The sequence below is a fragment of the Eremomyces bilateralis genome, assembly GCF_010015585.1.
Source record: "Eremomyces bilateralis CBS 781.70 unplaced genomic scaffold P152scaffold_32, whole genome shotgun sequence".
Taxonomy (NCBI): domain Eukaryota; kingdom Fungi; phylum Ascomycota; class Dothideomycetes; order Eremomycetales; family Eremomycetaceae; genus Eremomyces; species Eremomyces bilateralis.
Window position 1 is genome coordinate 144,009 of NW_022985098.1, and position 19,949 is coordinate 163,957.

A 19,949-nucleotide genomic window follows, 5' to 3' on the forward strand; every position below is an offset into this window, starting at 1 on the left:
TAGTATCCTCATCGGAAATATAATGACAGAGAAGTCCAATGAATGGTAACTTGTTCGTAGACGTCCAGATGTCATACGACAAAGAGACCTTGCTTATACTCTGCGAAATCCTTTGGGAAACAAGAAGACGGCATTCTTTGAATACATCATCGATCCTCGTACTAATTGAAGAATGGTTCCGAAGAGACAATGTCGGTTTTCCACCATTAATCGCAGCCATCAAATCGTTATGCGCTACAGACGATGCTTGACGAAACGATATCGTATCCATAACGACCCATCGAACGAGCTCTATCTCAGGATCTAAGGGGCCTTCGTGACGTCCTGTCGGGTTCTCTATCCGATCCCCCGGCGATATAAGACGCCCTAGTGGCCCTTCGACCAGCCCGTGTGCAGCTTTGAGGTGCCTACGGGAGTTGCTCGTAGATAGGGCCTTGTATATCGCTAGCTGATCTATAGATACCGCCCATCTCCAGCAGACCTTGCAGGCCCAGAGGGGCGTACGGGGAGCATCGATTCTGTAGACGTGGAACCCCCAGTCCCATATGGAGCTGGTACGACGCTTCCGCGACAGAGGGGCTTGGTGGATGAGGCCGTAGCGGTATAGTTCTCTCTGTGTAGACGCAGTAACACCGGTTTTTGGAGGACTTTCAGCCTGTGAAGTCGCCTGTGAGGTCGCTTGTGAGGCCTCCTGTGATGTGTCCCGGTAAGGGGTCTCCTGATCGAAAGATGCCTGCGACGACGTCGCCTGCGAAAATTGTGATTCCATATCAATTGGCAACTTGATCGGACTTTACAAAGGTAAGTTCTACTGAAACCTATTTTATTTTGATTCTATCTGAGTGTATTGTGAATCGCTTCCTCTTGCCACCACTTTTTCACAGTAGGAATGGGATCGCGAGCAATTGATTATCAGAAACCAAGAAGTTATGGTAGGCTAGAGGTGAAGACTGTTTGGCTCGTACCGGCTTGCAAACCGAGTCAATTACAAGCTGTTAATTCAGGGTCCAAATACAGTTTTACACAAGCCGATCCGGCTTAAATAGCCACCCTGCATGGGCCTCGCCGAGAGGCCTGACGGGCGTATGAATCTCTCTCCCTCTCTCTCTGGTTGCCTATCCATCCCACCTATATCCGCGGGGCTGTCAATTCTGCATATAACACGCTCCCGTCCCTTGGGTTTTGCCTTCCATTGATCCATTCTCCTACTCATTCTCTGCCAAGATTGATCCTCGAGGATACTTTCAATATTCGTTTTAGACCCTGCCCATTGTCCTCTTCCTCGTCCCTATTGACAACGTGGACCATTCACCCCCTCAGTGCTTCGGTTTGACCCTCTGCCACAGGCACGACTGCTCGCAAGCGCTCACCTCACGAGCAATCATACCTTCCATCTGAACAGCTCGACCTAGAATTCGCCGGTACTATTCCAAGGACAGATTCTTTCGACGTATACCCACGCCCACCCTATCATCTACCCCTCTTCCTTAGACTTTGTCGCCCCCAACTCTCCTGGCACAATATGTCGGTACTAGCCTCAAAACGACTGGGCAAGGTACTTCCCACTCCCCTCCAATCCGTCCACACGTGCTAACACCTCCCAGGAGCTCACGAAGGTTAGCCTCCGCCCTCCCACCGTGCTTGCGTTGCGTCGGTTCCCTTAAGGTTGATAAGCGCTGACCGGACCGAATACAAAGCTCCACCAAACCACCCCGCCGGGAATCACGCTGATCGACGCCGAGAGCCTGGAGGAATGGACGATGGACATCCAGGTGCTGGACGATAATCCGCTGTACAAGGGCGAGACGTACCGGTTGAAGTTCCGCTTTAGCAAGCAGTATCCCATCGGTAGGACGCCCTCCCCCTTGTTCCCCCTCGCTCTCCCCCTCCCTTTTCGATCTAGAAATCCAATCCATAACTCTAAACCCCCATTAGAAGCCCCCGAAGTCGTCTTCGTGCAAGACCCCACGCACCCCATCCCCCTGCACCCGCACGTCTACTCCAATGGCTACATCTGCCTGGACCTGCTGGACCGCGCGGGCTGGTCGCCTGTGCAGAACGTCGAGAGCGTGTGCATGAGCCTGCAGAGCATGTTGACGGGGAACAGCAAGGGCGAGCGGCCGCCGGGGGACGAGGAGTTCGTGCGCCGGAATAAGCTGCGGCCGCGGGACGTGACTTGGTTGTTTCATGACAATACCGTATGAGGCGGGTGGGGCACGACGGTCGCTAGGGGTTCGTTTTAACGCAGCGGGGGTATGGCGAATGGGGAGAAACGGTCATTTCTGGAGTTCTGCATCGGTTTCGGGGGTTGTTTATTTTACATTTCTCATCTTGCACACGGGATTATGATACCATTGCGGAACGACGCCGCTGTGGAGCGTCATGCGATGGTTGGCTACAATGGATGGACCGACACGGTCGATGTCTGAGTCCGTCCACCGCCCTCTAGAATACAACCGGTCAAGATGAATTGGCTAGCTATGTCAACCCCCGGAATGATATGTGATCATGCTGTATCCCTGCCGGTTCCGTAACTTCGTGCGCTGGTCTTCTCCATGTGGTCATGAAATGTGATCCACACTTCCTTTTCCCCTGGCCTCTGGGTACCATGTAGAGATAGAATCATGCGGATACGTCGTAAGATATGCGCCCAGGACGCGTGCACAAATATGTAAGAACAAACCCCCCATTGGTATTTAACCCCCGTCCCTCAAGTCCGGCGGAAACGCATTGCTCAATCTCGACGGTCTCATCCCCGTCCGCGCCGCGCCCATCTCCTCGCGAACCAACCGCAACTCCTCCTTCATCAACTGCATCACCTCTGCCGCCTGCTCGCGCGCCGCCTTGCCGTCGCGCTCCATCTGCACCTGGCGCATCTCCACGCCGCGCAGCTTGTCGTAGAGCACCTGCAGGTCAGGGAGGAGTTCCTCGACCACCCGCGTCGCCACTTGGTCGACGATCGCTTTGCCGACCGTGTCGGCGATTTCGGCGGAGAGGGAGGAGAGGGCGGAGCCGAGAGGTTTGGGGGGGGCGGAGGGCTGGTGGGGAGGGTTGGGAGGGCTGGTGGAGGAAGGGGGGTAGGATGCGGTATAGCCCTCGCGTGTGGGTGGTGCGGTAGTGGGAAGCTTTGCGGGTTGTGGTTGCGACTGTGCGGGTTAGATGGGTTGGGTTGATCTCCGGCGCAGTGTACTCACCCTCATCTTCTTGTCCGGAGCGGATGGGCGATCTGCATCGCTGTGACGGCGCTTGACTGTGCCCTTTTTACCCTTGTGGCCGTTGAGGAGGTCGGGGTGGTAGAGACTCGATCCGGGACCCCCTCGCGCGCGGAAGTCTCCTCCACTCAAATCTGTCGCGTCGCCGGTCAGTCGGGTCCATCAACGTCGGAATGCCTAGATGTACATACTGCATCGTGCGTGCGCGAACTTGCACCGCGCGCAAATCTTCCCGGTGAAGCCCCGGTCGGACTGGAAGGTGCGGCATCGGAAGCCTCGCTCACTGCAGCGTTCGCAGGGCGGGTTGGCGTCCTCACCCAACTCGTCGCTCTCGATGGCGTGAACTTTCTCGATGATTGCTTTTCGGAGGGTGGATGTTTTCTGCCATGTCTCCTCGGAGACGGAGTACCACAGGCCGTTCGGTGGGCGGTGGTGGGGAGATGGGCGCTGGGACGTAGGCGGCTTCGCGGGAACGGTTACGGCGGGTTCAGGTGCGAGGAGTTGGGGGGAAGGGTCATCGTCGCTGACGAGGGAGTCTTCGGGGTCAGAGGAGAATTGGAAGACGATGGGTTCGGGGGAAGCGGAGAGGGATGAGGGCATCGTGATATGGGCGACGTCGCGACTCGCGATTGGCGGTTCACGCGGGGACAACAAAAAGTTAAGGGTGGATTATGGGTGAGGCCGTGAGGAGAGCGTGACTAATCGATGAAATGTTATTCAACCCTAACGAGATCTAGTTACACAAAACGCGGAAGAAGGATATGTTTATCAAAAGACGAAAGAAGTTGGGTTGTAGCTAAATAGCACGAAACGAACAAACTAGACGATGGCATGGAATAAACTATATTATGGATCGCGTACGGAGTACATGGGGAGTTACGCCGCGCATACGAGGTTTGCAGTAATTACTATATAGTAAACCCGCACGTAACTACGGAATAGCAGATGATAGAAACGTGATTCACGTGCTGCACAGTTCGGCTGAGGTGTGGCGGACGTGGCTGCAGAGTATTAAGGTATGTACAGAGTGTCAGCCAAAATACGGCATCAGCTGATTGAAACCCTTGCATCACAGGGTCCTCATTCGACGGTGGCGTCCTGTACAGCTTTATTCTTTTTCTTATTAAAGTATACTGTTTTCTCTATGAATTTAAAAGTCTTTCGAATTGAATTACTCGCTTCAGCGCTTATCTCGAATAATATGGCTGCGCGTACGCCGCAAGAACCAATTGGTGATCTCCACGTCAACCCGAATAGCCCCTTTATCAAATGGGCTGAATTTCCGGATATTGTAGGAGAACAATCCGGAGATCTTACGCATCACCAGCGTACTGTGGTCCTTACCTTATCCGAAATAACCAATATTTCGCAGAGGGATCTTGCACGGGCCCTGGGCATCAATCAATCTACAGTCTCCCGTATCCGTGCTAATTATGAGTACGGCGGAGCAGATGCAGGGTGTAAGCGGAAACGATCTGGGCGGCCCGCCACCACCAATTTCACCAAAACGGAGCTCGATTCCGTTGAGTCCCTGATTATGAGGAATCGAGACACAAGGCGAATGAATTACGAACAGCTCGCGGACCTTTTGAACCAGGAAAATGATACGCCAGGGCGCTGGATCGAATGGCGGTTCACGGAGGCGTCGAAAGAGCTTGGGTTCAAATCCTGTCGACCCGGAAAAAACCCGCGTTAACGCCACGAGCGAAGAAGGTCAGGCACGCGATGGCGCAAGGTAATCAGCATCGGGGATTCAATGAGTGGGAGCGTGTCATCGCGTGCGACGAGTTCCGTATTGATACCAATCCGGCGGTCTTAAACGAACGGGTGCTCCGGCGCCCTGGAGAGGAGTATCACCCTGATTGCGTGCACGACGAGCGCTTCAGTGGTCGTGAGGGCGTCTCCTTTTGGGGGGCCTTCTGCGGCGAGCACCATACACCGTTGCTTGAGATCCCTCTAGGCGTGAAAATGGACTCCGCGGGTTACGTTACGGAGATCCTAGAGCCTCACCTTTGGCCCTTTTACGTGATGACGGAGCGATATGGGGAGGTCGCGTTGCTTGAGGATAACGCTCCTGGGCATATGAAGTTCGCTACTAAATGGAGGATCCGTAACGGCATCAATACAGTGGCTCATTCGCCTGCTTCACCGGATCTGAATTACTCTGAGAATATCTGGAGTCCCGCCAAGGCGGATTTCACACGCCAATTCTGCCTCCGTACGGGCCCTTCACGGGTCCAGAGATGGGAGGTCGTTGAATGGGCGCACGAACGGTATGATCAGATCGCGAATCCAGAGCTTTTGATCAAGCTAGTGGAGTCTATGCCACGCAGGATCCAGGCGGTGATCGACGTGGAAGGTGGGCATACGAAGTATTAGGTAGATAGATCACTAAAACACCATGAAATCGCTATATACGCATAATTAGAGCTTCAAGTCGTGAAATCACCGTATTTTACTAATTAGGCTGTGTGGGTGGTGATGCAGGACTTTTGCTCAAAAATCAATATCCATGTCGTATTTTGGCTGACACTCTATACAATGTACATAGTACACACGTACTGTACCGAGACCATGGTAGACGATGGATCACCGTAAGGAGTGCCGCCCGAACGAAAAGATACACACACCACACACCACACAGCCCACAGGAAATGAGGAAAGTGCAAAGTGTAAACAAGAAAGAGGAAAGACTTGACGGTAGCCTTATCTGCTTATCACTTTATTAGTTTAGTGGCAACGCTCGGATCGCCTCTTGCATGTTTTTTCTGTCGGGTTCTCAGAACAACAGAAGCGCAGAAGCGCAGAACCGAACCGAAAGTTTTGGTAGAGGAATTGTAGTTCACTCGCTGTTGTGTAAGGGACTAACTGCGCCACTCGACCCTCGCCTCTCCCGTCTCCACACTCACTGCACTTACCAGACCCTCCACCCGCAGGAAATTCTCCCGGAAATTCTCCAACACCGAAGCCCAAAAAAAGTGTGCACCTCCTCCTCCGTTCTACAACTCACTCTCATCTTTCTCAATCCTTCTCCCATCTCCATCCTCCCTCCCTTCCCCTCCACCCACTACATCTCACTTGATCCCCTCTCTCAATATGAGCGACGAAGTCTTTGATGGTGCCATTGGCATCGATCTTGGTGAGTGCCCTGTCGCACCGTGAATATCACACCGACTGACCATGTCTAGGCACCACCTACTCTTGTGTGGCCAATTACGATGGCAACAATGTTGAGATCAGTAAGTGCAACTGCAAATCCATCGTCCAAGGATTCGCTAATTGTCGTAGTCGCCAACGAGCAGGGAAGCTTCACCACTCCCTCTTTCGTCTCATTTACCCCGGAAGAGCGATTGATCGGTGAGGCGGCCAAGAATCAGGCTGCCATGAACCCCGAGAACACCGTCTTCGATGTCAAGTGAGTACCCTGCCTCCGTGCGCAACCATCCACACCGTACTTACATATCATTGAAAGGCGTTTGATCGGACGTCGTTTCGAGGACGAGACCGTCAAGAAGGACATCGAGTCGTGGCCGTTCAAGGTTATCGACCAGGGTGGCAACCCCATGGTGCAGGTCGAGTATCTTGGAGAGTCCAAGATTTTCTCTCCCCAGGAGATCTCCGCCATGGTTTTGGTCAAGGTGCGTTCCCTCGCAAATCCCCTATATCCCCCGGCTATGCTAACCCCCAACAGATGAAGGAAGTTGCCGAGACCAAGCTTGGCAAGAAGGTCGAGAAGGCCGTCGTCACCGTCCCGGCCTACTTCAACGACAACCAGAGACAGGCAACCAAGGATGCCGGGTCCATCGCTGGTCTCAACGTCCTCCGTATCATCAACGAGCCCACCGCTGCCGCTATCGCCTACGGTCTCGGCTCCGGCAAGTCCGAGAAGGAGCGTAACGTCATGATCTACGATCTTGGTGGTGGTACGTTCGATGTCTCTCTGCTCCACATCCAAGGTGGCGTCTTCACCGTCAAGGCGACCGCCGGAGATACCCATTTGGGTGGTCAAGATTTCGATACCAACCTCCTTGACCATTTCAAGAAGGAGTTCCAACGTAAGACCAAGAAGGATATCTCCGGTGACGCTCGCGCTCTGCGACGTTTGAGAACCGCCTGTGAGCGCGCGAAGCGGACCCTGTCCAACGGCACGCAAACCACCGTGGAGATTGACTCGCTGTTCGACGGCGAGGACTTCAACGCCACCATCACCCGTGCCCGTTTCGAGGAGCTGAACGCCAAGGCGTTCAACGGCACTCTGCTGCCTGTCGAGCAGGTCATTAAGGACTCCGGCATCGAAAAGAACAAGGTCGATGAGATCGTCCTCGTCGGTGGCTCCACCCGTATTCCCCGGATACAGAAGCTGCTCAGCGATTTCTTCAACGGAAAGAAGCTCGAGAAGAGCATCAACCCCGACGAGGCCGTCGCGTACGGTGCCGCCGTCCAGGCCGGTATCCTCTCCGGAAAGGCTCAATCGGCCGATACCGCGGATCTTCTTCTTCTCGACGTGGTGCCGCTGTCCCTCGGTGTCGCCATGGAGGGCAACATCTTCGCCCCCGTGGTCGCCCGTGGCCAGACCGTCCCGACCATCAAGAAGCGCACCTTCACCACCGTCGCCGACAGCCAGACCACCGTCCAGTTCCCCGTGTTCCAAGGTGAGCGCGTCAACTGCGAGGACAACACCTCGTTGGGCGAGTTCACGCTGGCCCCGATCCCGCCGATGCGCGCGGGCGAGGCGCAGCTCGAGGTCGTCTTCGAAGTCGACGTCAACGGTATCCTCAAGGTCACCGCCACCGAGAAGACCTCGGGCCGAAGTGCCAACATCACCATTTCCAACTCCGTCGGCAAATTGTCATCCGCGGAGATTGAGAGCATGGTCAACGGTATGTCCCTTCCCCCCTCATTCTCTCCACATGTATATCGATGCTAATCCCTCACAGACGCCGCCAAGTTCAAGACCAAGGACGAGGAGTTCAGCAAGAAGTTCGAGTCCAAGCAGCAGCTGGAGTCGTACATCGGCCGTGTCGAGGAGATGATCTCCGACCCGGGCATGTCCCTCAAGCTGAAGCGCGGCCAGAAGGAAAAGATCGAGTCCTCGTTGAGCGAGGCCATGGCCCAGCTGGAGATCGAGGATGCCAGCGGCGAGGAGCTGCGACGGAAGGAGCTGGCCTTGAAGCGCGTTGTCACCAAGGCTTTCGCCACTCGTTAAGGTTTTCATGGGATGTTGGTTGGTGGTTGCGAGGTGTGAGCACCGTTGTGTTCCGGGTGGTTTCTGGGTTGTCGTTCGGTCCCCATGGGGGCGGAAACGCCATGCATGTGGGACGGTCCCTGTAGGATTGACGTGGTGGGGACTTTTCTCCAAAATCCTCTCCTTTGCCAAAAATTGATTGTTCGCACGGTTTCCTTGTCGTGACGAAGAGTCGACCGTTTCAGCATTCAAATTCCTGGGAATTCGGGGGTCTGTCTTAGACGCGGTAATATGATTCAAAAGCAAATTGAATGATACTTCTTTACTTCATGCTGGAGATGCTGAGGATATACATGCACACATGTGCCGTTCTTGAATTGTGTGAAAATACCACATTGTGAATCCTTCCACACAGGATATGATTTACATCTCCCTATACTCTATATTCCGTATTATACAGCTTGACTCCTAATTTCCACTGCGGGGAAATTGGCACTCGGACGGAACAGGAGCCACCAGCCAGTCCTTTTTCCCATCACATGCCAACTTCCCTCCACTTCTACTCGCCAAACTTCCACACCCATCAGATTGAGGGGAAGAGACGACAGCTCTACCTACCTAATTCTCCCCCCTTCACTATATTCCGTACTCCATACCCGCAATCCATATTACCCTTCCTTCCCCACACGCCTCAGATTTTCCCGCCGTCAGGTCCACTCAGTTCGTCCCGCGTGATGGAGCGTGTATGACCGCTCTACCCTTTTCATCCGCGGATTTCTTTCCGTTCTCCTCCTCCTCCCGTCCTGCCGCCCACCCCGACCTGCCCTTGCCGACGTACAGGACACTTCCAGATATGTCCTCCTCCGATCGCGCAAGTCGCGGTATGTCCATTGCCCCCCGCCCTTGCTTGCTCGACCGCACAGTACTGCTACCTTAAGTCTCAAGCTGCTAACTCCTCCTTTCCCAATTCAGGCCGTGCGAAATGGGACCCCCTCTCGGACGAATCGCTGGCGCCCCTCCGCGAGTATAAATACACCAGCGTTGACAAGTCTCCGTTCTCATACTACGTCCTTCGACCATACGTTCGTCCCCCCGCTCCCTAAGACAAACCGAACAGACCCCTGACAACCGCGTAGTGGAACTTCGTCGTCGAGCTGCTGCCGCTATGGCTGGCGCCGAACCTGGTGACCCTGTTGGGGTTCATGGCCATCTTGGGCAACGTGGGATTGCTAGGGATGTATATCCCGGATTTGATAGGACCGGTGCGGTGGATTGGATCTGTTCCCTGGTGAAGAATGTCGCTGACGGTTGGCGAGGGGTGTAGGCATCACCATGGCTATACTATAGCTTCGCTGCGGGCGTTTGGTTGTGAGTGGACCGCGAATCGACCTCCCGGCATGCACGACTTATGTCTGACTTTCGATATCTAGCTACTCGACGATGGACAATATAGACGGCAAGCAAGCACGACGCACGGGGACATCCAGCCCACTGGGCGAACTTTTTGAGTAAGATCCACCTCTGCAAATACTCAGAAGGGGCTTTAACCAAGTTTTCCATTGCAGCCACGGGATCGATTCCCTGAACTGCACGCTCGCCAGCCTGCTCGAGACGGCCGCCATGGGCTTCGGCGCCACCCGACCTGGAGCGTTCACCGCGCTGGTGCCGTGCTTGCCCATGTTCTTCTCCACGTGGGAGACCTACCATACGCACACGCTATACCTGGGTTATTTCAACGGACCGACCGGTATGCTGCCGTTCGCCGTGCAATCGTGGAGCTAGCTAATCGAGTGCAGAGGGTCTCACGATCGCCGCGCTGATGATGGTGTTTTCCGGTTACTTCGGGCCGGGGATCTGGAGCGAGCCGCTGGCGGGCTTCGTGCCGGTCCTGGGGAGCCTGCTCGGCGAGACGACCTCCGTGAAAGATGTGTGGGTCCCGTTCCTCACCATCATGTTCCTCGTGTCCCATCTCCCTGCCTGCATCTACCACGTCGTCCAAGCGCGGCGCGCCAAGAACCTCCCCGTGTGGACCACCTTCTTGGAGTGGTTCCCCATGGGCGTCTTCTGGGCCGGATGCCTCTCCTGGCTGCAGTCGCCGCACTCCTCCCTCCTCCGCGAAAACCACCTCATCCTGTTTTGCCTGACCATGAGCCTCGTGTTCGGCCGCATGACCACGAAGATCATCCTCGCCCATCTCACCCGCCAGCCTTTCCCCATGTGGACCGCCATGCTCACCCCGCTTATCGCCGGCGCCGCGATCGGGAACCTGCCCCTCGTCGGCCTCCCGCCCATCCGACCCGACCTCGAGCTGTGGTATCTTCGCGCGTACTTCTTGTACGCATCCGTCGTCTACGGCCGCTGGGCCGTGCTGGTGATCGAGGCGTTCTGCCGGTTCCTCGGCATCAAGGCGCTGACAGTGCCCCCAGAAAAGGTGCAGGCCGCCAAGGCGAAGCAGGAGTCGGCGAATGGGTACGCGTCGCCGCCTGCGAACCGCCAGCGCTCCAGAGGCTCGGTCCGACGGCGCGAGGTCTAGACCCACGATTTCGCACTCCCCTTGTCGAATCCGCGTGCTCGGATGGCGAGGTGGGGTGGATGTTCGGGGAGAATCACGAGTTACTCCCCGGAGAGAGAGATGGATAGGTTTGCATATTTTTTGAAAATAGCGTTCGGCATCCGCGCCAGCTGTCCGGCTGTCATACCTATACCCCATAGCATCCAATGTTCATAGATAACCGCCGCCCGAGAACCGGGACCCCATATCCGCGGCCCGGTGCAGCATTTCCTTCTTCTGCGCGTGCCCAATCTTCATCCCCGTGCCCATGTCCTTCTCATAATCGAACGCCCGCCCACTCGGATCGTCCTCCTTCTCCCGATCCTTCTTCTCCTGATGCCGATCATACAACGACTTCCCCTCTCCCCTCCCCTTCTCCCCAACCCGCTCCCTCCCCCTCCGTACCCCCTCCTCCTCTGCCTGCCTCCCCTTCCGCCCCGCCTCGGGATCCATCCGCCCCATCACCTGATCCGCCAACCTTTTTCGCTTCTCCTCCGCCGTCTCCGTCCACGCCGACCCAATCCCCTCGCCCGCCCCCGGTGCCCCCTTCCCTTTAAACTTCCGTGCCGGCCGCTTCGTCGGGTCCATCCGCGCCGCGAGGTCGTCTTGCTGGGGGGGGATCGTCATCCATTCGTCGCGCTGGGGCTTGGTGTCGGCTTCGGGGACGATGCCTTCATCGCGGTCGAACGCCGACGTGACGTCGTGGGGGTCGGTCGAGCCGGCGGGGGGAGGCCGGGGGCCGAAATCGTCGTCGCTGCTGGAATCGTCGGATGCCTGGTTCGGGGAGGGGGGGGACGGGGGGCGTTGGGAGAGGGGGGCGGGAGGGGGAGCGGGGCCGATAGTGCGGCGTTTCTTGTCGGTGGAATCGAGGCTGGGGGAACGGGAAGTTTGCGATGATGATGCGGCGGAGGTGGTTGGTTTGAGGTCCTCGTCGTCACGCTTACGTTTTGAGAGGTGGGGTGGGAGGGTTGGGCCAATGGATGGCATAGTTGGTTTCTCGGAGTTCGAGCGGAGAGGAAGGTTGATGAGGTATAAGAGCTCTGTCGGGGTTTGGGTTTCTGCTGTAATTAACCAGGACGACAAAGGTGGGAGGATGCAGTCTGCTATAGAGATGGAGATGGACTGGAGGTTCACGTTGGGAGAATCAGGCATGCAGGCATCAATGTTTATATCAACAACCTCTGTACGTGACTACATTCAACTACACACGTGACTCGCGAACACATTATATCGTGGACTTCATCCAAGACCTCTCCCTCATCATATTATAAAGTACAGACTCCCTTCTATCCGAATATATCAGTAGTTGGGCATCTGTTCTCTGCCCATGTGGCATGCTCGGCGTCCTTTATGGCTTCGTGTATGACAAACACGAAGTTGTGAATCCTTCGAACCTAGAGACCTTCAGATACGTCTTGTATATCGAAGGTTGGTGCACCATTGCATGCGTGTAAGACGTCTCAACTCGAAAGTCCTTCCTCAACTTTTATGTTTTAGCCTCCGTCAAATCCTGCTGTTCGATATCTTCCGCCACCAGGCAAAAGCAAGGTCAGTGGCTGCATGTAAGACGTCAAGGCTGGTTGCCTTCATCCTTATATCTCTTGCCGATCCAGGACTAGCGGAACCTGCAATGCTGTGCAGCAACCAAACCAACAGGTCGAGGATGTCGCTGGCTCGCTTCTCCGTTGACACGGCGATCTAAGCCTTGCGGTTGGGCAACCGTCAGCCTTCCGACCTCACACGAACTACGAAGCCCTGAACGAGGGGGATAGTTTAATGCTTCCAGAACGTTACCCAACACGGTAACCCCATCATCAAGGATAAGTCCGCCTGGACATTTTCTCACGATCATCTTCTGGACATTGAGAGGATCGGGGAAATTTCCCTCGCACTATAGGTAATAGGATGCATCGGATTATTCGGGAGGCCGCCGAATGGCAAGCAGATTACGTCACTGAGACTAGAACTATGACACATGACCCGAAGAAGCGCTCGCATCCTCCCAATCCGACAAAGCCATTCACTGGAAGGGGGTACATCCTACTCGACTCCGTATACATCAAGTACGGGAAGCGGAAAGGGGCGAAAACTGACCCCCATATTCCGTAAATTTTGGCACTTTTACACCTATTGACAGGGTTTGCGGCGACTCCGAGTTTCCGAGGCACTTGATCGAGTCCAATACAGATACATAAAACATGGACGTCCTCTCGTGTGTCATTGTTTTGCGTCGGCCGTGGGAAGATTGTTGAGTCCGTCCATATAACCTTTGAAAATGGACGGACCAAGATCATATTAGAACTGATGTCGTTAACGGGCACGGATTGTATATGCGACGAAGAGCCTAATAGCGTGTGAGCTGCGCTGAGAGCTGAAGCCTGGAATGGCTCCTCACATAAACATGTCAACTATTCTTCCCTAACCTCACACCATCAATTGATCACTGGGGTTTCCACTATGGAAGTGTGTACTCAGAAATAACTGCCGTATCACCGTGTGGCACACTGGTGCCCGACTCCCCGGTTTGCAGCCAGTGCCAAGCTGTGGGCAGTGCTTCTTTCTTATTTGTCTCATTTGGACTACTGTATTGGTTGCGGCGCTAAAAAAGTATTTCGATTTTCACATGTCTGCGATCGCACTTTCGAGCAACCCTGCGATTCCCCTTACTATTACATAGCGGGGTATATTTGAGCCTTGGAGTGGGCTTCTTCAAGTTTAAACCTCTATCCCCTCCAATCATCTGAGCTGGGTATTTCGGCGACGCACCAAATCCACCGGCTTGTTCGGTACTATGTACAGACTACAGACGAACTGGATGTTTGTTGATATCTCCTGAGCCAGGATGTGTTAGTCGATGACGAATCCGAAAAGGCTTTCGAGGATCTGACAGGCGAAGTTAGTGCCCGCATCGAACATTCCGTAGCACGGATGGAAGGAAAAAGTAATTATATTAACCCGGATCACTTAACTATCGACTATAATCTACTGTTTACATAGCATCTGGTCGAACCTGAATTTGTCACGTCTAGGACACGTCAATTTGGCACGGGAGGGAAAGACATAGTACACTATTTCTGTTGCCCTAGATCCGGATCTGAATACCATGGGGAGAGCAGAATATCAAGCCTTCGTATTTCGAAGGACTATCGTGTTTGGCACCATCAAGGACATCGAGATGAATCTCAGCATCATGCCTCGGGATGGCGGAACTCCAATGCACGGCCTCGAGCACGACCCGTCCTATTTTCTGGTATCTGGTGATATACGTACAATGATCCGTTAGCTACGACGCGACGATATTAGATGGATCTAGGGGCCTCCCTTTTGATGATATACCTACTCGAGAAGTGCAATTTTGCATACCTTATTGAGACACCAAGCTGGCAAACTCCCGACATAGACGGCCAATCACCAAATGTATGGTTCCCATTTCTAATGTCAGAGCTGGCACATTGAGAGGGAGAAGGGCGGCTTTGGCAGTAAAATAACGATTGCATAAAACGCAATCTCACCATCCTGTCAGCCTTCAATGCTCCCTTAGCCCCGGGACAATGTAACGTCCCAGCGTCCCAAGGTGCGGCATCTTTTGCCCCGAAAGGGGGATACAAAGGATACGGAAGCAAAACCATGGGATCATACAGGTCCTTTTCCGTACCTACCAACTGTGGACTGTAGCGTGACGTTGGAATGTTACCGCCCACAGGGGAAACGTTTTACGTTCCCTGTTCCTATATCGAAACCATGCATGGCTGGTGAGAGAGCCGGATGGCATGTAGTTTATACTGATCGGCCGAACCGTGGTCGTTTTCTTCATGTTGGATGATCACGACTGAGGTGGAGGAGTTATTCTGACGTCTGCCACAAAGGGACGATGTTCCAAAGGGCATCCAATTTCCAAAGGGTCCAGCGCATAAGGTATTTACCTCCGGGGAGAGGATACAGTTCATACCAAGTATTTGGTAATAAGAGCTGAATCAGGGCGAAAGAAAGGCAACATAGCACAGGACTTTGGGACTTAGGTTCATCCGCTACTTATTGTTATGAGCCTTGAGTACTTATCGTACTGCTACGTTACCTAGTCTTCTACATTGATCGGGAGCGAGTTTATCGTGTCCCGTCCTGGCTGAAACAGCTACACTTACTACTCACTAACCAAGATGTATAATTAATATTTCAGCATTATCTATAATACTTACTTTCTTCCTTGCTCATCAGTTCATCGGTTCGTCTGCCGCCTCGTCTCCCTTAGACCTTAAGTCCTTAACTTAACTAAATACCATTAGCCTCCCCACTCTCTTCCAGTCCACCCAGCCCTCGACTATCCAACAGGCGCCTCCCGCCGTCCCGCGGCACCACCTGCTGGAGTCTCGAGTCTTTGTTCTGTTCGCGCTAATCCTGGGTACTTGGGATGATTTTATCATTAATGAGGGGCAGAGGGGGAGAAAGCTGCGCGCCAGTTTCCCAGTCTCTTGATTACAGGCACACCCGATTCCAGAACCTTTTCTCTCCGACAGTCCGATCAACGGTAAGTAGCGCTTCAGTGCTTCACCCTTGGAAATTTGCTCCACCCTGGGGCTTATGCATTCCTTGCTGGTGCATAAGTAAAAAGCTCAACTTCGAAACTTTAAGAAGATCATCGTACCACATTACAATTACTTAACTACCAGTTCACCAGTTTATCGCTTTACTACATGCGCAAACGCCAAACTGCGATCAAGGAACCCTCTAGGACACCAACTGGAAACCCTTGACCTTAAATCCTGCTTCTATTGATCTTCGTCCCCTCCGATATCCGATTGCCCGAATCATTAAGTACGGTGGCTTTGCTCCGACGACTTTGCAGGAGGCTGCCTGCACCTTGCGACGCCCGCACCCCTCGATATCCCGTCGACCTGGCTCTCTTCCCCGCCGCGGCTTGGATAATTCCCCTTGAACTACGCAGATGACCACCAGCGGTTCGCTATCGATAGCCCCTCGAGGAAGGATCGTCACTACTTTTTGTCATCATCGCAAACCGTTTGCCGCCCACCACTATCCGCCTTTCAACTTGGTCACCAGCCATTGAAGGACTCCTCTTCCTTCGTTTCGACGTGACCAAGACGCGACTTCGACTCCTCGCAACACCCGAAACTGCTAGCCGTGGACTGGATCATATTTGTCGGGATCGACACGCTTGGGCACCGCGGCGGCTCGGCACGCAGCTTGAACCTCCACTGTCTTGTCCCATCTGCGCTCACGTCTTCGCGTCAGATATTGTACAACTTGGACTCGTTGCGATTTTGTCTCGACGGAGGGCATAGTATAATCAACTACGAGGGGTTAATTCCATCATTCGCCTAGAAGCACCGTCGCGCCAGATCTGCGCCGGACTATCCCGCTATGTCTGGTGAAGGGCGACCGCTGCTTCCGCACACGGCGCAGATACCAAATCTTACGACCTTTACTCCGCAACCCATTGCGCCAAGGGAACAACAAAAGAGTAAGGGATTCTGCAATCGACTACCGTGTGGCAGGTGAGAATGAGGACGAAACTGACCTGGGACAGATTACGTCTTCGTCGATGAGCATAATCGGCATAAACGCCTCAAGGGTGAATGGCCCCGTGCTTCCCGGCTCTGAACTACAAGCAATGGTATCATCATACTGACCAAAGCAGTGATGCGTGCTTGCGAAGGCTGCCGGAGAAGAAAGATCAAATGCGATGCCGCGACGACGAATTCATGGCCATGCGCCGCGTGCACACGGTTAAAACTCACCTGTATCCCTCCGACGGTGAGCTACGAGAACGATTCGGGACCTGGCTTGCATACATTCGACCTGAACTCTACGCATGCATATCCCCCGATGGGTTCGGTTGACACGGACAGCTTGCAACGGCCGCACCATCCGATGCGCGCAAATACCTTCCCATCCGCCGAAGTCCATACGGCCATGTACTCGTCCGCTCCGGGCGCATACGATCCCGGGCGTCTGTATTCTCAGGGTACCTATGCACCGGGGCGATACGTCGACCCTAACGACCCGTTGCAGTATTCCACGGTTCCCACAACCCAGGCGGCCGATGATCTAAAGTTCACAGGGCAAGCATTGTACACCAGCCCCACAAGTGAGAGTGGGTGGAGGTCTGATCTTGGAGACACGGGGATTGCAGAGGCTCTCGGGCAGCTCAGGATAGACCACGATGCCATCGGTGAGTCCCACGTCGGTTCGTCGAACATCGTCCGTACTAACGCAGACAGCTCCGTACATCCTGAGCCAAAAGAAGCTAGCCGAAGCGCCCGCCATGCATGAACTGGAGATCGATATCCCAGAGCATACGGGACCTGGCATGACCGTACACATACCCTCAGAGATGATGCCTTCGGAGACCAAAGCACTGCATTATTTCGAGTACTTTTTTGCTCACATTCACCCGTTCGTGCCCGTCCTGAACCGAGCGTATTTCTACCAGCAGTGGCAGGCGGATCGCTCCTCCATCTCACCGTTGCTTCTTGAAGGAATATTCGCCTGCGCATCCCTCATGCTCGGAGAGCAAGATGAAGGGAACAAATGGCTGGCCTTAGCTTCGAGTAAGTGAACCATCCCCGTGTTGACCCCTGGCTGATCGTTTAGAACACGAGGAGAATTTTCGAGACGTGCCTCGATTAAGCACGATCCAAGCAATGATCCTCCTTCTCAAAGCGAGGGAGGGTTCACCGAAACGGGGTTACTTTTACCGCTCATGGATGACGGTTGTGAATGCCGTCGCTATGTCCAAAGACCTCGACTTGCAGGAGCATCTGGAGACGCACCAGTTGGGCAAACCGTGCGGCTCGTCGTTATACGACTGCGGCATTAAGACGCGTGTGTGGGACACTCTGTTCGTGTTGGAGGTCATGGTCGGTGGCCCGCAAGGACGCTCCGCGCACGACTTCGGAGTCAAACCGGACACTGTTGAACTGGATCCTCCGCAGGGTATCCCGGGGTTCGACGAGCACGAGATGCAGCTGACTCGCCAATTTACCTACTTCATGCGGATCGCAGACAACATCCGTAACACGAACAAGAGCCATCTTACCCTCCGAAAGAGGCAGAAAGATTGGGCCGTGGATCCTCGTTTCACCGCTCATAACCAGGTCTTTTCGCAGTGGCTTCACGACCTTCCGCAAGACTTGCAGATCATATACCCCCAAGAGCCATCCTTGCCCTGGATTCCATCGACGTTTGTTGGCCACCTCCACTGCTACCACTACTTGAGCCTCATCATGCACCATCGTCCTCAGATTGACTGGCTGTCCGGTGTGAATGATGCCTCGTGGAAACAACATTTCATACTCTGCTACAACGCTGCCAAGACCATGTGCCGCATTTCTGAGTCTATATGGGAGGGTCATGGGCTTCCTGGACTGGTGAGCATGCTGCGAGGCATCAGCTTTACCATCTACTGCACGCTCACGTGCATCATGCTTCATTTGGTAGGCGTCACGCCCTTGGATTGGAAGTTCCTGCTAACGACGGATAGGCCGCGATAACGAGCCCAGACGCCGAGCTCAACCACGATGCGCGTGAATACTTCTCCCGGCATATGCGGGTTCTCGAGAAGGTCGCGCCCGCGTTCCCGATGCCAGAAATGCAGGCGCAGATCAACGGACTCCGAGAAGCGTTTTCCGCCGACGTCACGAAGCCCTTCGAGCTGAAGGCCTCGTTCCCGTTCTCCAGCCCCACGCTTCGAAGCGAGGCCAGCCCCATCGGCACCGACAATACGTATCAGCATCAGCTTTCCGGTCAGGACCTTCCATCCATTGACCCTCCAGGTCAAGTCACCTACCATACCCATCCCATCACCCCACCGATCTCTGCCACAGGCTCGGATACCAGGGCTGACTCTCCTGTAGTTCAGTCGCTGATGTTGATGGCACAAGGCCAGGGGCCCCCTCAATCGTCGACCGGCATGCCGGCAGTGGAGCATTGGAACCCGTCAAGAATATTTGAGTGAGTACCGGGCGGTCCCCAGATCCAAATCTGTCTACTGATGTTATCACAGCCAATGGCATGTAGCATTCGGTACGCCTACTTCCCAGAATACCAACGACTCCTCTTCCCAAGCGTCCCCACCTCTGAGACCACCCCCCCTAGCAAACAACGCGTTCGATCAACGGTCGGTCCAAGAGCAGGCCCCTCCCAGTGTTGCGGCGGCGCCTCAACCCGCGTATAACCAAGCATACGTTCCCCAACGCGCACCAGGGCAGACACTCGCGTCCAGCCCCGTGCAACAGGCGCCATCGTACGTCACGCCGAGCATGTGGCAGGATGCGGTGGCCAGTTCGTTCAGCGGGATGAAGCGGCGCTGGGATTACGGCGCGCCTAATCAGGCCACTTCGGCCGCTCAACCGCATCAATGAGACATAGGAACTTCATAGCGCCTTGTTCGTTACGGATTATGTTACTATGGCATTTGGGTCGCCTCAAGTGCCTGGTTAGCCAGACAATGTACCTGGCATTCACTGAAAATTCCGAGACATCTCTAGGCGAAGGCCTCACTTGAGGAAAGGATAGCCTTCCATAGGCGAAGGCCCGACATCCACGAGCTTGGATTTAATGGATATTTATTTGGGATTGGGATTTCATGGACAGTTTTGCAATTAATCAGGTCGCGTTCTATACGGTTTATAAACGACGGTTATGGAATGCTCGACTGTACAAAATGACGAGAAAATCCTGGGGCGATTTATGACGGTTGGGAAGGGCTTGGATACTTCAGAGCAATTTGCAGACGTGCGTGTGTCAGCGCATGCCTGCGAGCCTGCAAATGTACATTTAAACAGCGGCTAGATATTTTAGGTGATATCGGAATCAATTCCGTGCCTGGACACGGTACACTGTATTTTTCACAGTAGACAGGCCAAAATCTGCGATCCGGTTGGAATAGTAGAAACCGTGATATATGGACGGTCCGGAGCGAGAATGGACCGGAGTATCTCATCTAGAAATGCGGATGCATGCCAATTACTGGTATATAATA

At 54.2% G+C, this 19,949-nt stretch overlaps 8 protein-coding genes across 8 annotated transcripts; 6 read left to right on the forward strand and 2 right to left on the reverse strand.

The window, feature by feature from the left end:
* The first annotated feature begins 1,439 nt into the window (after positions 1-1,439).
* P152DRAFT_462283 (ubiquitin conjugating enzyme) lies at positions 1,440-2,677 on the forward strand. The gene is made up of 3 exons (XM_033680307.1): positions 1,440-1,555; positions 1,605-1,848; positions 1,936-2,677. The coding sequence occupies exons 2-3, from the start codon at positions 1,761-1,763 to the stop codon at positions 2,202-2,204; spliced, it is 357 nt and encodes a 118-aa protein (XP_033530343.1). The 5' UTR covers positions 1,440-1,555; positions 1,605-1,760; the 3' UTR covers positions 2,205-2,677.
* On the reverse strand, positions 2,563-3,966 carry P152DRAFT_212473 (uncharacterized protein). The gene is made up of 3 exons (XM_033674430.1): positions 3,404-3,966; positions 3,195-3,346; positions 2,563-3,146 (listed from the first exon to the last, which is right to left on the reverse strand). Exons 1-3 carry the CDS (start codon positions 3,810-3,812, stop codon positions 2,697-2,699), a joined length of 1,011 nt encoding a protein of 336 aa, XP_033530344.1. The 5' UTR covers positions 3,813-3,966; the 3' UTR covers positions 2,563-2,696.
* A 379-nt stretch (positions 3,967-4,345) lies between these two features.
* Positions 4,346-5,810, forward strand: P152DRAFT_517346 (uncharacterized protein; the record flags this gene model as incomplete). The annotated part of the gene is made up of 2 exons (XM_033683003.1): positions 4,346-5,571; positions 5,764-5,810. Exons 1-2 carry the CDS (start codon positions 4,839-4,841, stop codon positions 5,808-5,810), a joined length of 780 nt encoding a protein of 259 aa, XP_033530345.1. The 5' UTR covers positions 4,346-4,838.
* A 283-nt stretch (positions 5,811-6,093) lies between these two features.
* P152DRAFT_485263 (heat shock protein-like protein) lies at positions 6,094-8,726 on the forward strand. Its single transcript, XM_033682037.1, has 6 exons — positions 6,094-6,351; positions 6,401-6,451; positions 6,501-6,627; positions 6,685-6,850; positions 6,904-8,092; positions 8,150-8,726. The coding sequence occupies exons 1-6, from the start codon at positions 6,309-6,311 to the stop codon at positions 8,416-8,418; spliced, it is 1,845 nt and encodes a 614-aa protein (XP_033530346.1). The 5' UTR covers positions 6,094-6,308; the 3' UTR covers positions 8,419-8,726.
* Positions 8,727-8,974: 248 nt separating this feature from the next.
* On the forward strand, positions 8,975-11,141 carry P152DRAFT_462288 (cholinephosphotransferase-like protein). Its single transcript, XM_033680308.1, has 7 exons — positions 8,975-9,278; positions 9,370-9,479; positions 9,534-9,659; positions 9,722-9,765; positions 9,828-9,905; positions 9,963-10,144; positions 10,194-11,141. Exons 1-7 carry the CDS (start codon positions 9,251-9,253, stop codon positions 10,928-10,930), a joined length of 1,305 nt encoding a protein of 434 aa, XP_033530347.1. The 5' UTR covers positions 8,975-9,250; the 3' UTR covers positions 10,931-11,141.
* Positions 11,120-11,935, reverse strand: P152DRAFT_468860 (uncharacterized protein; the record flags this gene model as incomplete). Its single annotated transcript, XM_033680851.1, has 1 exon — positions 11,120-11,935. One exon carries the CDS (start codon positions 11,933-11,935, stop codon positions 11,120-11,122), a length of 816 nt encoding a protein of 271 aa, XP_033530348.1.
* A 370-nt stretch (positions 11,936-12,305) lies between these two features.
* Positions 12,306-12,772, forward strand: P152DRAFT_212738 (uncharacterized protein). The gene has a single exon (XM_033674432.1). The coding sequence runs from the start codon at positions 12,393-12,395 to the stop codon at positions 12,648-12,650; it is 258 nt and encodes an 85-aa protein (XP_033530349.1). The 5' UTR covers positions 12,306-12,392; the 3' UTR covers positions 12,651-12,772.
* A 3,654-nt stretch (positions 12,773-16,426) lies between these two features.
* Positions 16,427-19,648, forward strand: P152DRAFT_212646 (uncharacterized protein). Its single transcript, XM_033674431.1, has 5 exons — positions 16,427-17,138; positions 17,188-17,517; positions 17,561-18,402; positions 18,450-18,919; positions 18,972-19,648. Exons 1-5 carry the CDS (start codon positions 16,607-16,609, stop codon positions 19,327-19,329), a joined length of 2,532 nt encoding a protein of 843 aa, XP_033530350.1. The 5' UTR covers positions 16,427-16,606; the 3' UTR covers positions 19,330-19,648.
* Positions 19,649-19,949: the final 301 nt, after the last annotated feature.

Bases quoted from the DNA above. Each gene is read 5' to 3' on its own strand.
- P152DRAFT_462283 (XM_033680307.1), top strand. From the start codon at position 1,761: ATGGACATCCAGGTGCTGGACGATAATCCGCTGTACAAGGGCGAGACG. The intron at 1,849-1,935 runs GTAGGACGCCCT...AACCCCCATTAG, and splicing joins TAGCAAGCAGTATCCCATCG to AAGCCCCCGAAGTCGTCTTC.
- P152DRAFT_212473 (XM_033674430.1), bottom strand. From the start codon at position 3,812: ATGCCCTCATCCCTCTCCGCTTCCCCCGAACCCATCGTCTTCCAATTC. The intron at 3,347-3,403 runs GTATGTACATCT...GCGACGCGACAG, and splicing joins GTTCGCGCACGCACGATGCA to ATTTGAGTGGAGGAGACTTC. The intron at 3,147-3,194 runs GTGAGTACACTG...TAACCCGCACAG, and splicing joins CTCCGGACAAGAAGATGAGG to TCGCAACCACAACCCGCAAA.
- P152DRAFT_485263 (XM_033682037.1), top strand. From the start codon at position 6,309: ATGAGCGACGAAGTCTTTGATGGTGCCATTGGCATCGATCTTG. The intron at 6,352-6,400 runs GTGAGTGCCCTG...GACCATGTCTAG, and splicing joins TGCCATTGGCATCGATCTTG to GCACCACCTACTCTTGTGTG. The intron at 8,093-8,149 runs GTATGTCCCTTC...AATCCCTCACAG, and splicing joins GATTGAGAGCATGGTCAACG to ACGCCGCCAAGTTCAAGACC.
- P152DRAFT_462288 (XM_033680308.1), top strand. From the start codon at position 9,251: ATGTCCTCCTCCGATCGCGCAAGTCGCG. The intron at 9,660-9,721 runs GTGCGGTGGATT...CGAGGGGTGTAG, and splicing joins TCCCGGATTTGATAGGACCG to GCATCACCATGGCTATACTA. The intron at 10,145-10,193 runs GTATGCTGCCGT...AATCGAGTGCAG, and splicing joins TTATTTCAACGGACCGACCG to AGGGTCTCACGATCGCCGCG.
- P152DRAFT_212738 (XM_033674432.1), top strand. From the start codon at position 12,393: ATGCGTGTAAGACGTCTCAACTCGAAAGTCCTTCCTCAACTTTTATGT.
- P152DRAFT_212646 (XM_033674431.1), top strand. From the start codon at position 16,607: ATGCGTGCTTGCGAAGGCTGCCGGAGAAGAAAGATCAAATGCGATGCC. The intron at 17,518-17,560 runs GTAAGTGAACCA...CTGATCGTTTAG, and splicing joins ATGGCTGGCCTTAGCTTCGA to AACACGAGGAGAATTTTCGA. The intron at 18,403-18,449 runs GTAGGCGTCACG...AACGACGGATAG, and splicing joins CGTGCATCATGCTTCATTTG to GCCGCGATAACGAGCCCAGA.